Source organism: Musca domestica, unplaced genomic scaffold, assembly GCF_030504385.1.
Source record: "Musca domestica strain aabys unplaced genomic scaffold, Musca_domestica.polishedcontigs.V.1.1 42, whole genome shotgun sequence".
In the NCBI taxonomy this organism is placed as follows: Eukaryota; Metazoa; Arthropoda; class Insecta; order Diptera; family Muscidae; genus Musca; species Musca domestica.
In genome coordinates, this window is record NW_026712329.1 from 2,658,534 (window position 1) to 2,677,127 (window position 18,594).

General features: G+C 34.4%; 1 protein-coding gene across 2 annotated transcripts in view; it reads right to left on the minus strand.

The window, feature by feature from the left end:
* Positions 1-14,932, minus strand: part of LOC101887486 (alpha-protein kinase 1) — a 54,036-nt gene extending 39,104 nt beyond the window's left edge. For both annotated transcript variants that reach the window (XM_059127123.1, XM_059127122.1), the window contains exon 1: positions 14,795-14,932. In XM_059127123.1, coding sequence (XP_058983106.1) covers positions 14,795-14,803 — 9 coding nt within the window. In that variant the 5' untranslated portion in view covers positions 14,804-14,932. The remainder of the gene's footprint in view (positions 1-14,794) is intronic.
* Between the last annotated feature and the right edge of the window lie 3,662 nt (positions 14,933-18,594).

Consider the following 18,594-nt stretch of genomic DNA (forward strand, 5'->3'; position numbering starts at 1 on the left):
CTATAATAGACCTTTTAAATAAATGTATTTCCATCTTAAAATGACGTAGATCCTATCTTCAATATTTCACAGACGTCTACTAAAATTAGTTTTTTTTGTTTTCTTTGACTGTAAGATGTAAAAACCTTTTTTTTTTTTTTTTGTAATGACATTAATTTAAATTTACAACCATTTCGCAAACTGCAGACTACTACCACAAACCATGTTTAAAATCTGTATGCGCCACATTTTGTAGCCTCAATTTGCATTTGCTTAAATTGTTGCATACCTTCGAACATCTGTTTTACTTTAATCTGTGACAAGAAAATATCTGTGTAAGTAAAATTGCTCACAACTCTATTTGCTGGCGCTGTTAAGTGTTCATTTCAATTTGAAAGATAACAACAGCAGACGCTTCAAATTTTCTTACACTCGTATGGAAACATGTAGTTAAGGAAAAAAAAACAGTTTCAGCTATTTGCCACAATGGTGTGAAATAGGTAAAACCATCTTCCAGTTAAAACATCTTAAATTCAATTATGATTAACAAGACCTTAACACATATTTTAATACGTTTGACTGGGCAAACATGAATTTACATGAAGAGGAACAACAAGAAACCTCTTTGTGACCTGTTGTGGGCTTAAAGTTTAAAGGTGTTGTTACTTTTGCCTTAACACACATTTGACGCCAAATAAATATACAGACGAGAAAAAAAATATAATTGTATATTTGATGAACATCAAGGTAATTATAAGTGTAAGTAATGAATTTGTAACATTGTTTATAGAACTACAATTAGGCGACCTTACCTAAAATACAAATATCTGTGAAGGTAAGATGTTTTGTAGAAATATCGGTAAGGTACATTTTTTAATGTAACGAGAGATAGACTTTGTATTTACCTTTATATGGTTTAGCATCGTCAATTTGCAAACTTTTAAAGTCAAAATAAATGCAATCGCCTAAACGGGACCGTAAAAGGGCGAAGCCTATAATTTTTTTGATATATTTTGTCTTTTTTGCAATAGTGACATTTTACGAAGATTTTTTCTTTGGCGTCTTCCCTCAAAAATTATGTTGTGTTAGACAATTTGGCACAAATTGATATGTAGTAATATCTTAGTTTTAAATTGTGTGTTTAATTGCATATATATATTTTAATACGTTTAGAGGTGTAAACTGTAAACGGGTGGGGAAAATTTACGAAAAACAAGTAAGCTTTCTTACTAAAGTAAGTTAGGCCGGGCCGATCTTTGAATATTCTCTACAATTTAGACGATTTTGGCAATTTTCAAAAACAATAAAATCCGTTAAAAACTCTGTTAAAATCTTTAAAATACCGAATAAAGCCGTTATATTAGGGTCTATACGACGACGTGGACCTGCAAATTTTGTCATAAGCCATTACAATATTTAAATGCGAAACACGAAAAAATCGGTGAATAATGTCGCTAAAATCATCAAAATACCGAATATCGGGAGGTACCGTTATATGGAGGCTACACCAAAACGTGGACCTACATGGCCCATTTTCAATACCAAGTCCTGCAGACATAACATACATTTGAATAAAATTTTATCAATCTGCAATCTATTTTATCCAAAATTGGTACATGGTAATGTTATTGTCAAATTTAGATCGAGTTCGGAGATGGGCAACATCGGTCTGGTACCACCACCACAAAAGGTCAAAATCTTAAGAGAAAATAATTTAACTCATTGAAAGGGGAAATATCATTCGATTTTATGCAAATCTCAATATTTTTGAGATTTGCAAGATTCAAGATTCAAGTACGAAAATGGACAATATCGGCCCACTCCATCAAATAACTCTCCCATTAAAGGTTACCATATGGAATAATTATAACACTTAAAAAGTCAGACTGTCTTCAAATTTCACACATTCGAGTATTCTTATTAAATCAAGATCAGTTGTGACGATCAGATATATAGGTTCACTCCTTCTGGTACCTCCCCCACAACGGCTCGAAATTTTGAATTACCAAAACGATCATAAAAGGTGAATTGAGCATCAAATTCTCTTAAAATTCCACACATCCCAGTATTTTTACGAAAACAAGATCTGTTGTAAAGACGGAATATATAGGAACACTTGTTTTGCACTTGTTTAACGGGTCAAAATTTTGAAAAATTACATCTCAAATTTTACATACCCTTATATTTTTATTAACACAATATCTGGCGTGAAATTGATAGATATTGCTCTACCCCATCTGGTACTGGTCCCGCAACGGGTGAACATTTTTTATAACCAAAACGATCATAAAATACGAATTGATCATCCAATTCTCATAACATTTCACACATCCCAATTTTTTACGAAAACAAGATCTTGTGTCTGAAGACGAAATATATAGAAATACTCCTTTTGAAAATATTGAAAAATTACATCTCTCATAAAATGCACATCCTAATATTTTTATTAAAACAAGATATTAGCCTACCCCTTCTAGTACCCTCCCCACAAAGGGACTTCCCTTCTAAATATTTATTTCTCTCATAACTTTCGTAACAAGTCGGAGGCTCTATAAAAACGTTTTATATCTAAATATTACTCTCAAAGGGAGATCTGGCGTGAATATGGAATTTATCGGCCAATTTTCGTAACTAACCACAATGAAGTGGAACACTTCGGTCTAGTAAATCTGGTATCTCACGCATATTTCAATATTTTTCAAAATTTACCACGTGTCTCATATATTGTTTTCTCTGGAATATAATTAGAAAAAACTATAGTCCGACCATGTGATATCCACACAAAAGCTATATATAATCCAATGGTCATCCAAATGCTAGATTACTGCCCTGTCACAAACTCTTACCTCATGTAAAATTCCGTAGTTTTTAAGTTTTTCAACCATTTTAATCCCACCATCCCATATGGAGGCTATACTAAGTTTGTCATTCCTCGAAATATAAATTTTAGACGACACAAAGTATATATATTCTTGATCAACATAAAATTCTATGTCGATTTACGATGTCCGTCAGTCTGTCCGTCTGTGGAAATCACTCTAGCCTCCGAACAAATTGAAGTAGGTCCATCAAATTTTACTCAAATGTGTGTTTTTTTCTGCAGGACTTTTGGTATTGATAATGGACCACATAGGTTCAGGTTTAAGTATAGTCCCCATATAACTAGACATCCTTACATTCGGTATTTTGATGATTTTAGCGACATTGTTCACCGTAATTGTTTTAAATTTCGTAATATAGCCTGTGACGAAAATTGGCTATGCATGCCTGCGTCTTCGTATAGCCCTATCGGTACCCTATATCCCTATATTTGGTATTTTGATGATTTTAACTATATTATTCATTAATTTTCTTAATATATATTTTTTCTTAATTTTTTTCAAGATTCGTATATGAATATTGTGATGGCCTACGGTAAAATTTGCCGTTAACGTCAACCCCCCCATTCGGTATTTATACCCTACAACACTATGTGTTGGGGGTATTATAAGTTTGATTGGGCCAGAATTTATGTAACACCTCGAAATATTGGTTTCCCATATAGGAAAGTATATATGGATCTTCCTAGCTCGCCGAGCTGAGTCGATCTAGCTATGTATGTCCGTCCGTCCGTCTGTCCGTCTGTCCGTCTGTCCGTCTGTCCATGTTAATTTGTAATCACTCTACAGGTCGCAATTATGGCCCGATCTTCACGAAATTTAGAATATAGGTGGGGTTAAGGTCAGAATAGAACCCTATTTCTTTTGGAGATGATCGCATAATATTTAGGGTTTGAAATGGACCAAAAACTGAAAAAATGCCTGATTTTGCAGTTGCTCTACAGGTCGCAATTATAGACCAATCGACGCGGAATTTCGCATGTAGCTAGAGTTTAGGGCGGGGAAGAAGCCTACCAATTTGGGTGGTCATCGGATAATATTTAGCGGGTAAAATATACCATATCTTTTGTGTTGAAAAAAAAACTAAATTTTTCATTAAACCGCGAATATTTTAAATCCCGGCGAAATCAAAAGCCATGACAAGGTTACCTCTGATCTTTACATTGATGTTAACATCCATCAAATCGGATATATAGCAAAATATGTGCGATATATATGTCTATCAAAGAAGATATGCTTGAAAGATCTCTTATATGTCGAGAACGGCTGAACTGATTTCGACAGTTCTCATTAATTCAGAATGGCCTCTTCGCAGGAAAGAAAAAACGCCTAAAAAATCGCATAAAAATATCTCTCTAAAGATGAAAATATTGATTTTGTAAAATTTTCTCATATTTTTTCAATTTTGTCATATTTTTGGCATATTTTCATTTTGAATTAAACATTTGGTAATATTTCTGCAGCTAACAAAACTAAGTAGTTAGGATATCAGGATATCATATACAGATCGCATTTATGGCCCGATCCTTATGAAATTTTGCATGGGGATAAGATGAGGGTCAGAATAGAAGCCTACTCTTTTTGGAGATAATCGCCATATATTTAGGGGTTGAAATGGACAAAAAAACTGCAAAATTTTCAGCAAGTTGTAATTATCGCCCGATCGCATTTGAATGGAGGTTACCGGACATTGCAAAAGCCAAATAGTTTTGGATGGCCATCCAAAAATATTCAATGTGTGAAATAGTTTGCCAACTTTTTTAGACAAAATACGAAAATGTCCATTCCAGTGTCTTTTTGGAGAATTCATAAATGCAGGAAAGACGCACTTCTGACTATTTCGTTAACGCTGATTTCGTTGAAGAATATAGTCAAATGTCTGTATCTCATATAGATGCGTTTCAGTCAAAAACCAATAATAAATGTTAATCTTTTGCCACTTCTGAGAGATTATAGATCTTTGGGAAATATTGGTTCCAGATCTAGGAAGACCATTTACGTGCAACATCTACCAATAAATTGGAAATGAGCAAATTAGTTTAAGTTGCTATTATTCGAAAATTTCTTTTATTATTTGTCACAATATCTTGTGGAATTCTTTCGAGTATAGTGTATAGGGTATTCAGTGTTGTAGGGTATTCAACGGTCGGCCCCGCTCGACTGTAGCCTTTGCTTACTTGTTTTAAGATGTTAACAGAAATTTAAACCGATTTTATTTTTTTGAAAATTTCCAAATTCGTTCCGAATAGTGGAGAATATCCAAAATTCGGCTCGGCCGGACTTTTTACTTGTTTTCTTTTATAAGACATCTTATAAGACATCTAAAAATCGTAATTTATTGTTAATTACAGTAACATTAACAATTGTGTTTTTGCTTCTGCGCAATCGCTCGTGGGCAGAAATAATTCTCATATTAAAAATTTTGCAGTAATATTACAAAATGATTGGCATAATGTAAGTAAGTAACGCTTTCTTGTTACCTGTGTTCCAAGAAATTCAAATGATGCATTTCAATATTATGCCACACCAGCGAATAACAACATTTTGCGCTTCCTCACATCGCCGAATATGTGTGTGTGGCAAGGTGATTATCAAGTTTTTAATACCAGTTTTACAACAGCCAGGCAATATGAACTTTGCCATTAAATATTTATTTACACAATTATGTAATCGAGGAACTGACAAAAAAGAAAGTGGACACCTTAGTAGTTTGGCCTTCAGTAGTTTTGAATACCGGCAAAAATCCCTACATGAAAAATTTGCAAGTGAGGATGCGGACAAATGTCTGCATACAAACATTCATACAAAATTCATGGTTGTTTTAAACATTTTTAACTCAAGCAAAAATAAGCAACCAAAAATATGGGCAATGATTATATACATATTTATTATTTACATATATACACAGGTATATGTCAAAAAACATACCAAACATATATCGATCCATCTTATATATAAGAAATACATTAATTTAATTATATGTATGTATATCGAACAATATTTTCGTATATTTAATGAAGGCATATTAGAGAACTTGCGTGTTCATGTTCATTAATTATACAAATGTGTATTATGTTGAATTTTAAATTTTTACATAATTTGGTTTTTTTTTTTCATTGGAAATTATGAAGAAAGTATCTTTTAATTTTTTTTAAGTCAAAGGAATTACTTTTAATATGGAAACTTGCCAATAATTTAGTTTAGAGTAACCTTATCTTAGACTATTAATTTTTTTGTCTGACCACTAAATGTTAGGTCCTTTCCTTGCAAATACCTCCAAAAGATATGTCAACAATGAGATCATCCCAGGAGTATGTATATGTTGTTTTGTTAATTTATTACTTTGTAACTAGTGTCAATAACGTCGCAAAATTCACTACAATCTGGGTATCGGCACACATGCAACGATGCTGTACACAATTATGTAAGCATCCATAAAAAAGAGAAAAAAAGTGAAATTACCAAACAAACATCTCTACAGCCCATCCCAAAATCATCTGCCGCATGGGCATCGGAATCTTTACCACAATTGTGCGGATGGCAAAAAAACCCGTAAAAACACGCTAATAATCATCTTCTTTGGAAGAAAACACAGAGGCAAACATTTTGCTAAAAATACAAAAAAAAAATCTCGAAAATTGCATAATTTCATCAGACATGAGAAGAATCGGCGTCATTGGAAACATTCACGAGGGAGTAGCATAGCGGGGTCAGCTGCAATACCCTTGATTTTGTACAATGCAATCGATTTCACCGCATTATGTTAAATGTCTTTTTGGAGGCTATGTTTTTCGCGTACATTTATGGTTTTGGTATTTTGGGCCTTATCTCCTAGTGTGTAAATTTAAGTGAAACTTAAATCAGCTGTACCTTCTTCGGCAAAAAAGCTAAATGTATGTACAAAAATTATCAATATTTCCTCTCCTCCTAAATTCAGATTTTTATATCCTCCACCAAAAAAAGTATGGAGGGTATATTAAGTTCGTCATTCCGTTTGTAACTCATCGAAATAATCATTTTAGACTCAACAAAGTATATATATTCCTGATTAGCGTAAAATTCTAAGACGATTTAGCCCTGTCCGTCCGTCCGTCTATCCGTCTGTTGTAATCACGCTACAGTCTAACCGAATTAAAATAGGAAGCTAAAATTTTGCACAAATCTCTCTTTTGTCTGCAGGCAGCTCAAGTTCGAAGATGGGCTATATCGGTCCCCATATAACGGTACCCCCGATATTCGATATTTTGATGATGTTAGCCACATTTTTCAAAGGAATTGTCTTAAAATCCACACAAGTAGTTGCTTGTGAGTACTTTACCCCCTGAGAGAGAATTGTCTATACAGGTCCACGATATCGTATATCCCCCATATAACGGTACCCCCCGATATTCGGTATTTTGATGATTTAAGCCACTTTTTCCAATGGAATTATCTGAAAATCCACACAAGGAGTTCCTTGTGAGTACTTTACACGCAGACATAGATTTGTCTTTATAGGTCCACAATATCGTATATCCCCCCATATATCGGCACCTTCCTATATTATATATTTTAAAGATTATGTAAGAATTTTTAATGGATTTTATTTTTTGCAAAATTTTCTAATTCGTTCCAAACGGTGGAGGGTATTTAAAGTTCTGCCCGGCCGAACTTACTGCATTTTTACTTGTTTATCCTGGTTTTTGGAAATTATGTCCTTTTTTTGGTACACTGTCACGTGCTCACTTGACAGCGTTATCTAAATCGGTGCGACAGCTGTATCATAATAATTGATTTTTAGAACCGTTTTTTTTTAAATAAAACCCCCTGTGTCGAAAAAAATTTCTTATGAGTTTAAGGACCCCTTCAACCCAATTTTATTTAATTCATTGTTTTCATGTAAAAAAAAACTTTCGTTCGTATAGGTGGTGTTAGACATGCCCCAGAGAAAAATATTAAGCCAATGTCTAATTTGAGCCCCTTAATAAACATATAAAAACATATAAAAACAATAGGCTTTAATTCTGACCCTAAGCCTACCCCATACAAATTTTTGTGAAGATCGGACGATAATTGTGACCTGAATATAATGTTGACATAATGTTGTGGGGTGTAGAAAAAAATTAAAAAAAAAAATTGTATGCGATAAAAATATGAAAAATTTTAAAAATGTAACAAAAAATATTCAATTTTTTATTGTCATATTTTTTTAAGATTTTATCCTTTTCTGGTAAGAGACCATTCCGAATTGATGAGAGTTGTAAAAACCAGTCCAGCGGTTCTTAACTTATAAGCTTGACTTATAAGCTGAATAAAAAAGTTATATTTCTTTTACATATATATTGTACCTATTTTGCTATATATCCGATATCTTGGCTCTCAGCATCACTGTAATGGTCACAAAATGACCATTTGATGAATTTGTGATTTGACCGGAATTTAAAATATTCGCGGTTTAGTGGAAACTTTCTTATTCTTTTACATAAAAAATACGGTTCATTTTATCCGGTAAATATTGCCCGATGACAAAATTGGTAGATTTCTGCCCAGCCTAAACTCTAGCTCCATACAAAATTCCTGTAGAAATTTTTACATTGTTTCTGGAGTATTTTGGAAAGAAAGGTTGGACTAAAAAAGACCAAAGTGTCGATCACCTCAAGCGTTTCGCCGGGAATGAGCCAAAATACCGCAGAGCAGCATTCGGGGAGCGTGTGACGGTTCCATTGGCAGTTTGAAGGCCATAATTCGTGCCAAAGGTGACCAATTTGAATAAATCTAAACATATTCTAAAATTTGATGCTATTTCCGACATTTTTTGTTTTCATTTAACAAAATTAAAAAAAAAAAATGTAAAAATTATGACGTTTAACTTCGTTGCAGTTTTTTTTATCTCACCCTGTATAACCTGTACAGAAATAAGTCCATTATTACAATTGTAACTTGCATCTATATCTCAAAAAATACATACACTTTACTTTTCGCTTTTGGTACTTTTTAAATATATATAGGGTTACAAGTACTCAGAGGATATTTTCAGTGAGGATCCAAGTTTTAAAGCAACACAATTATTGGTTCCGGATGTTCCACTCACATTTTCAAGTAAAAAGCCTTCAATTAGGAATCTAAGATGCATGCCGGGCAGATACAAACCCCAAACTTTTAGAAATTGTGCAGCTAAGCAATTTAACTTAAATACAACTTTCCCATTATGAAGAGTAAATAAATTTCGCGCTGGCCGAGCTTATTAGTTGTTTTCCACGTATTTCGCCTTCAATGTACAAAATACTTATCTTAGTATTTAAAAAAATTATTTTTTTCAGTTATTCCATTGTCATATTTTAAAATGTCCAAAGTTTTCTATGTTAGTGGTTATAATGAGCGGATTTTTTGGTTCTATAACTCTATGATTTTAATCTATTTTGTTTTGATTATAGATAGCCGGTAACTCTTCTTCGACACTGATCATTTGACATAATTACCCAAGTTTACAAAATCTACAACAAACAAACCTTTCCTCTTGACCCTCAATATTATTTAATTCGTCTAATTCAAAAATATTAAATGCAATGTTAACATAATTGTCAGTTAATCTTTATATTTGCTTTGCCAAAGTCATTTGAGTTTCAATATCGTTCCGATGCTTTCGGCGGTTTTAATAAATAATTGCTTCAATGCTTGATATTATTGCGGTTCATTATCTGTAATTGTTAGCGGAGTTTTGGTTTTCATTACAAATTGTGGGAGTTTTTCGTTTGTAATTATTTCGTGTGGTTGGTGGGTTGGGTGGTTGGTTGGCGCTTTGTAGCTGCTGTAGCTTAGCGTTTGTCAAAGTCGGTCATTTCATTAAAAGTTTATTGTATTAAATTTCCGTTGGCAAGAAAAGATTTAAGGGAACGTGTGACAATGTTTGGCGCTGGCAAAGAAGTACAAAATGTTTTTACGCCATGCTACATTAAATTATTTAGATGTATTGTTTGAATATACAACAATTTTGAAATGCGAATAGAATAAATGTAATACGGATGTGTTACCATTTAATTGGATGATGGGAAAAAACCTTTAATTCAATGTATGATATAGGCAATAACAAAACAAGTAAGCAAAGGCTACAGTCGAGCGGGGCCGACCGTTGAATACCCTACAACACTATAATAAACGATACAGTTTATATAGGCGAGATACTCGAAAGAATTCCACAAGATATTGTGACAAATAATAAAAGAAAACCATCAGGTTTCGTTCTAATTTTCGAATAATAGAAACTTGAACTAATTTGCTCATTTCCAATTTATAGGTAGATGTTGCACGTAAATGGTCTTCCTAGATCTGGAACCAATATTTCCCAAAGACTTATAATCTCTCAGAAGTGGCAAAAGATTAACATTTATTATTGGTTTTTGACTTAAACGCATCTATATGAGATACAGACATTTGACTATATTCTTCAACGAAATCAGCGTTAACGAAATAGTCAGAAGTGCGTCTTTCCTGCATTTGTGAATTCTCCAAAAAGTCACTGGAATGGACATTTTCGTATTTTGTCTAAAAAAGTTGGCAAACTATTTCACACATTGAATATTTTTGGATGGCCATCCAAAACTATTTGGCTTTTGCAATGTCCGGTAACCTCCATTCAAATGAGGATCGGGCGATTATTACGACTTACTGACAATTTTGCAGTTTTTTTGCCCATTTCAACCCCTAAATATATGGCGATTATCTCCAAAAAGAGTAGGCTTCTATTCTGACCCTCATCTTATCCCCATGCAAAATTTCATAAAGATCGGGCCAGAAATGGGATCTGTATAAGATTTCCTGATATCCTAACTACTTAGTTTTGTTAGCTGTAGAAATATTACCAAATGTTTAATTCAAAATTAAAATATGCCAAAAATATGACAAAATTGAAAAAAATATGAGAAAATTTTACAAAATCAATATTTTCATCTTTAGAGAGATATTTTTATGCGATTTTTTTAGACGTTTTTTCTTTCCTGCGAAGAGGCCATTCTGAATTAATGAGAACTGTCGAAATCAGTTCAGCCGTTCTCGACATATAAGAGATCTTTCAAGCATATCTTCTTTGATAGACATATCTCACATATTTTCTATATATCCGATTTGTTGGATGTTAACATCAATGTAAAGGTCAGAAGTAACCTTTTCATGGCTTTGTGATTTCGCCGGGATTTAAAATATTCGCGGTTTAATGAAAAATTTTGAATTTTTTCAACACAAAATATATGGTCTATTTTACCCGCTAAATATTATCCGACGACCACCCAAATTGGTAGGCTTCTTCCCCGCCCTAAACTCTAGCTACATGCGATTGGTCTATAATTGCGACCTGTATAGCTACTGCAAAATCCGAAATTTTTTCAGTATTTGGTCCATTTCAACCCCTAAACATTTGGCGATCATCTCAAAAAGAAATAGGGTTCTATTCTGGCCCGACCCCGACCTCCATTCCAAATTTCGTGAAGATCGGGCCATAATTGCGACCTGTAGAGTGATTACAAATTAACATGGACAGACGGACAGACGGACGGACGGACATACATAGCTAGATCGACTCAGCTCGGCGAGATAGGATGATCTATATATACTTTCCTATGTGGGAAACCAATATTTCGAGGTGTTACATAATTTTGGGGCCAATCAAACTTATAATACCCCCAACACATAGTGTTGTAGGGTATAAAAATTGTACAGAGATGCATATATTTGCCAAAGTAAAAATGTATCTGATTCTCCCTCAGTTATTATAATTAGCCGATATGTGAAGAAGACTACAAGACAAAGTTGAAAAACTCTTTAAAACTTACGAATGTTGAATCAAAAATAATCATTCAATGCTATCACCCTATAAATCAAAATAAAACGGAAACAACATAGAAATTATTAGTCGGTTTGCAGATTTATGCATCCCCTCAGCATACAGGGTGAGATAAAAAACTGCAACAAAGTTAAACGCCATAATTTTGACATTTTTTTTAATTTTATTGAATGAAAGCAAAAAATGTCGAAAATAGCATCAAATTTTAGAATAAGTCTAAATTTTTTTTTCGAATTGTTTACCTTTGAATTATAGCCTTCAAACGGCCAATGAAACCGTCACACGCTGCCCGAATGTTGCTCTGCGGTATTTTGGCCCATTCCCGGTGAAGAGCTTGGTTGATGTGATCGACACTTTCGTATTTTTTGTGCCAGCTTTGCTTTCCAAAATACTCCAGACACAATAGTCCAACGAATTGGTATCCTGAAATTGGTGGCCATTGTGCGTTGGAAATGAAGCGAGGAACCTCATATTTCAACCATTCTTGGGTGGCGCGTGCTGAGTGCGATGGTCCTGTTGGAATGTCCAAGGTCTGCGGCCAAAATGTTTGTGTGTCCAAGGCTTTAATACACTCTCAAGAATATTTTCGCGATAATATTCGGCATTTATTCTGATGCCACGGTCGATTAATACGAGCAGAGAGCGATCATCGGCTGTTATGGCGGCCCACACCATCAGAATAGCCGGCACTTGATTCTGGTGGCCAACCGAACACATTTTGCACATTTTCAGCTGACCTCTTTGGCAACTAAACACGATAATTTTGTTTGTTTACAAACTGCTGGACAACGAATGTTTTCTCATTGTAGAAAACCACATACGGCCGTTCACCACTTTCGGCCAAGCGAGGCAACCCTTTAGCTCTTTTGAGTCTATTTTCTTTCTGTTGCTGTCTAAGTTCTTGCACTTCTTGGAATTTCAATGGCTTTACCCCGAGCTCATTTTTCAATAATTGCCGAATGGTTTATTGCGATATGTCCAGCTCACGAGCCATTTTTTGGCCACTGCGATGCGGGTTTCGATCAAGTGGCTTCTTTACTTTTCGAACCATTTCTATTGATGGTGCTGTTTTCTTCCGTCCACTTCCTTGACGTCGGGCTACGCAACCAGTATCACGGTAACGAGCGATGGTACGAGACACAAAAGATTTATTCACATTTAAATGCTGAAGTGCTCTATCTATAGCCACTTGTGGTTTTTTTGCCCAATATAAAGCAATCACACTATCACGCTTGACTTTCATCACGAATAAATTTTTTCAGTAAAATTCTCACTAAAATGCTTTTGTACACTTGTACGCTTGATTCCGGTTTCTTCATCTCACTCTGTAATTGTACTTCCTCACATTCGTGTTTACTTAGCTGAAGATGTGCACCTTCTGTTGGCGACCAGAACTCAAGCGCCGGCCATGGTGATGGTGTGGGCCGCCATAACAGCCGATGGTCGCTCTCTGCTCGTATTAATCGACCGTGGCATCAGAATAAATGCCGAATATTATCACGAAAATATTTTAAAGGGTGTATTAAAGTCTCAGCCCCCGCCACCCAAGAATGGTTACAAAATGAGGTTCCTCCCTTCATTTCCAGCGTACACCAAAATCTTCGGATACCAATCCGTTGGACGGTTGTGTCTGGAATATTTTGAAAAGCTAGATTGGTACTAAACATGTAAAAAAACATAATATTCGGCCGGGCCGAACTTTTTATACCCTCTACCATAGGGTAAAGGAGACATTAGAGCCCATTGTGACCCACAAATACCAACTTTTGACATATTCGTGGGAAAATGTGGCAAAAATCATCAAAATATCGAATATCGGGAGGTACCGCTATATGTGGCTATACAAAAATGTGAACCTATACATACAATGTTTCGGCAGAATATCTGGAGGTACCGTTATATGGGATCTATACCAAAACGTGGACCTATACATACAATGTTTCGCCATAAGAACTAGAAGCCATTATGACAAACAAATACCAAGTTTTAGGCAAATCCGTAAAAAAATGTGGCAAAATTCATCAAGAGGTACCGTTATATGGGGGCTATACCACATACAATATTTCGCCACACGAACAAGGACCCATTATGGCCAACAAATACCAATTATTAGACAAATCGGTGAAAATATGTGTCAAAAACCAGCAAAATACCGAATATCGGGAGGTACCATTATATGGGGATTGTACCAAAACGTGGACCGATATATCCCATTTTCAATACCAACCATCCTAGAAACAATACAAATTGTTCTGCTAAATTTTGACGCTCTACGTCAAATATGTGGGCTGTATCGTAATTTCAACAGACAGACGGACAGACAGACAGAGGGACATCGTTAAAAAATTGAGAATTTTATGCTGATTATGATTATATATACTTTATGGGGTCTACGACGAATCTTTAGGGATGTTACAAACGGAATGACAATGTTAATATACGGGGGTAAAAAAATACCAAAGAGTCGATCACCTCAAGCAAGCGCTTCGCCTGGAAGGGGCTAAAATACCGCAGAGCAACATTCGGGCAGCGTGTGACGGTTTCATTTTCAGCTTGAAGGCTATAATTCGTGAAAAAGGTGACGAATTCGAACAAACTTATTATAAAATTTAATGCTATTTCCGACATGTTTTGCTTTCATTCAATAAAATTTAAAAAAATGTAAAAAATATGACCTTAGACTTGGTTGCAGTTTTTTTTATCTCACCTTTTACTGGAAACACAAAGCTCCAATTTACTAAATATTCGGATTAAAATTTTGACTAAAACAACCAATTGATCATACTATTGTCAGTGCATTTACAGGTCCTATATCAAAATGTAGATTTTTCAATACCAAATGTTCTACAGAAGGTTTTTCGCTTATTATAAACCAAAATTACATAAATTCCTTATTTTATAAGGAAATTAATTTCAATTAGCTTCTGAACATCAATACAATTTTCGATTGTTTTGTTTTTTTTTTAAGTTTTTTTTAAGTAAATATTAATTTGAATTATATATTAAACATTTGTTCAAATTAATTTGTAAATAATAATATAATAATTATTTTTACTATAAATCACAGAATCAGGAATATCAATTTAAAAAAAAATATTAACATTTTTCAAACTTCACTTACCAACTTCATGATTAAAATTTATCCAAAAATCGTTAAAAATATCCAAAAAATGAATTCAAATTGCCGGCGTTACTCTGTAGGTTTTATTTATTTATTCGTTTCTTAATTTCTTTGTTCAAAGGTGTTAATAATTGTAACTCTATAGGCAGTTAAATTCATTCATTCACCAACTGTATTCAAATTATGCTCAAATTGTTCATTTAACAATTATTCAATTTGAATTTAATTAAAACAGAAAATAAGACAACACTGTGAACACTGTATTACGGATTCCAAACAATCACGCCAGGCGTATCAATGAAAGTTTTGTCAGTTTTGAATATTCGTTAGTAATTAATTAACGCCTGTAAATTTCTCCAGGAATTATCGATTTTGTTTTCGTTTGAATTTAACGGCAACCACAGCGAAGCGAAACGAAAAACGTTACTGATCACTTAAGCGCAAATATTTTCATAAGTCACCAACAACTGTTGCTTCTCATCACTTTTTTCGGTTTTGAAGGTTTATGCATTGGCGGAATTTCTTTATTTTTTTTTGTCTTGGCCACAAATTACCAAAGTAACCGCTACCAAACAACTCGACCGTTTGATTGTTCGTTGCAGACTGAGACTGCGCATAGTTCGGTACTTCCCTGAAATGCGGCAAAAAGACACAGCATAGAGCCGAAAGACAGACAACAGATAAAATGTAAAACCAAAACAAAAACCATAAAATTTATTTTGATGGTGATGATGATGATGATGAACATTTGACGGCAGCAAATCGGCGTGGCTGATGGAGTTGGTGTTTTTTTTTCTTTTGTTAACTTCATCTTCATTTTCTCTTAACTTTTGCGAGATGTGCTTTGTGAGGAACAGTTGTTGTGGTATTGTTCAATGGCAATACTTAATTATCATGTTCCATGCATGAATTCCACCAAATGTTTAGATACATGTTGCAAAGTTTTTGGGAGATTCTGCAAAAATGTGGGAGCAGATAGATGGAGTGTTAAATATCAGTTATCTTAATATAGTTATTGATGTGGAAAAACATTAGTAATAAATGCAGTAGGTACAATCCAAAATTTATGCCTTTTATGTATAATAACCCCAACATTAGGAAGTGGCCACAATATGGCGACAGAAAATCTCAATTAATAGAAAAGGAGATGAATTGCATTTTTTTCAGGACGCATTGGTAGCTTTTGCAATAACATTGGCTGATATTCAATCTAAAATCGACAAATCTGATTATTTACATATTAAGCTAAAATGAAATGAATTTCTCCTTACATTTTGGTTTTGGGTGAACGGATAAAGCTTCAATGATGGGCTCCTGTTGGCTGTAGGTTTGTGATAAAAAGGGGGTTTTAGATATGCGTACAATAATTGCCAGCCAAGTACTATAATTTTTCGAAATTCGATAATTGCAATTCCAACGGACACCACATGTAGTTTGGACCTATGAAGGTGATTTCGGATTTGTGCACTTGAATTGTACGAAAAGTAATGAATGGTACTATATTTGGTATTGGGTAAAGGGATAGAGATTCTATTCTAAAAATTCGTATTTTGTTTACAAATGGCATCTGTGTTTGAGGCGGTAGTGTCAAAATGTGTCCTATATTTCTACGAAAAATACAAAATTGTACTAAATTTGGTATTGGTGAGGGGATAGGGCTGGAATCCTCAAATTATATATTGAGGTTTTTTGGAGGTTTTTTTTGAGGTTGGTATCTTGTGTTTTGGAAATGTTCGCTATAATTGTACAAACAGTACTAATAGTACTAAATGTGGTGTGGGTTAAGGAATAAAATTGATATGGATGTCACTGTTTGTTAGTGCCTGTGGTTGAGAGAAGGAGCTAGTTTTGGAAATGCGAAATATAATTGTACTAAATGGCAATAAATTTGGCAATAGTATTACGATCACTCTTGGTATCTGAGGTTGAGACAGGGCACTAAATTTGGCAATGGTGTTAAGGTCACTGTTAGTATCAGAGAATGCGCGCTGCATTTGTTCGAAAAGTACTAAGTTGTACTAACTTGGGTATTAGTTGAAGGGATCCTTAACTTTGATACTGAGGCCTTTGTTGTTATCTGGGATTGAGATATGGAGGTGGTTTTGGAATTGTACTTGTATGATAAGTACTAAAAATTTGGCATTGGGTGAAGGGATTGATCTGGAATCCCGAAATTTGAAATTGAGGTCTCTGTTGATATCAGAAATATGGAGATTGTTTTTAAAATGCGTACTGTAATTGTTCGAAAAGTACTACATGATACTGAATTTGGTATTGGGTGTAGGGATAGAACCAGAATCCTGAAATTTGATATGGAAGTCACTCTCGGTATCTGTAGTTGAGAGAAGGAGATGGTATTGGAAATGCGTACCAAGAACATACGAAAAGTGAAAAATGTCACAAAATGAAAATATGGTAAAAAAATTGGGATTGGGTTTCGGATAGAGGTGGAATTCTGAAATTTGATATGGAGACCATTATCGTTATGTAGTTTTGAGAAAAGGAGGTGGATTTGGTGCAAAATGGTACTACTTGACCCATTGTGGAGAAGGTACCAGAAGAAGTAGACCGATATCTATAATTTCTGAAACAGATCTTGTGTAAAAAAAAATTAAAACAAATGTCAGAAAGTTTCAGATGTTTTTTTTCGCATTTCATGAGCATTTTGGTTATTCAAAACATTGACCACTTTTGTGGGGGAGGTACCAGAAGGGGTCGGCCGATATATTCCATCTTCACACCAGACCTTATTTTGGGAAATCGAATACTCCCTTCGAAAGTTATCGTGGACACCATCCAGACGGATGTGCTAAACAAACGGAAGGAGCTAGAATTTAGAATGAGAGTCATTGATGGAATGCAGAATAGATAAATAAAAGTGTTTTCTCGTGTGGTATGAAACTTCTAAAATGGTACCATTTGGTATTATGTGAACGGATAGATCTTGGTATGAGAGTCAAGATTGAAAAGTAAGTTTGATATGAAAGTAGGTTGTAAAATGTGTTCTAAGTGTACAAACTATACTAAATAGTACTAAATTTGAAACAGTTTGGTTAAGGGCGAACGGATATAGCTGGAATATCGAAATTTTGGTATTGGAATCCGTGTTAGTGATAGGATTGAAAATGGAAGTTGGTTTTAGAAGTGTATAATACAAGTACACAAGTTTGGTATTGGGTGGACATATACTTAGATTACTGATGGTACCTGTATTTGAGATTTTTCGGTGGTTTGGAAATGTATCCTATATTTGTACGATAGGTACTTAATTGTACTGAATTTGGTAATGTGTGAAGGGATAAGGCTGGAATCCTAAAATCTGATATTCAGGTCTCTGTTGGTTCTTGGAATTGTGATATGAATGTGGTTTTGGAAACGTGTACTATATTTGTATGAAAAGTACTAAATTTGGTACTGGGTTAAGAAATAGAGCAGAAATCCGGAAAATTTGATGTGGATGTCACAATTTTGTTAATCTTATTGCATATTTATACCCTACACCACAGGGTGGTCAGGGTATTATGTCTTTGTGCATTTGTTTGTAACAGGCAAAAGGAAACGAGATAGACCCATAGTTCCTTTTCATGATCTGCATAGAATCACATTCTGAGTCGATTTATGCATGTCCGTCTGTCCGTCCGTCCGTCTGTCCATGTATTTTTGCAAACAGTTCGCATTTATTGTCCTATCCAGATGAAATTTTGCACAAATCATTTGTGTGGCTCAAGGACGAATCCTATTGAAATTGGAGATAGTCGTTCAAAATTTAGATATTGCTCCCATATATATCTTCGTCCGAT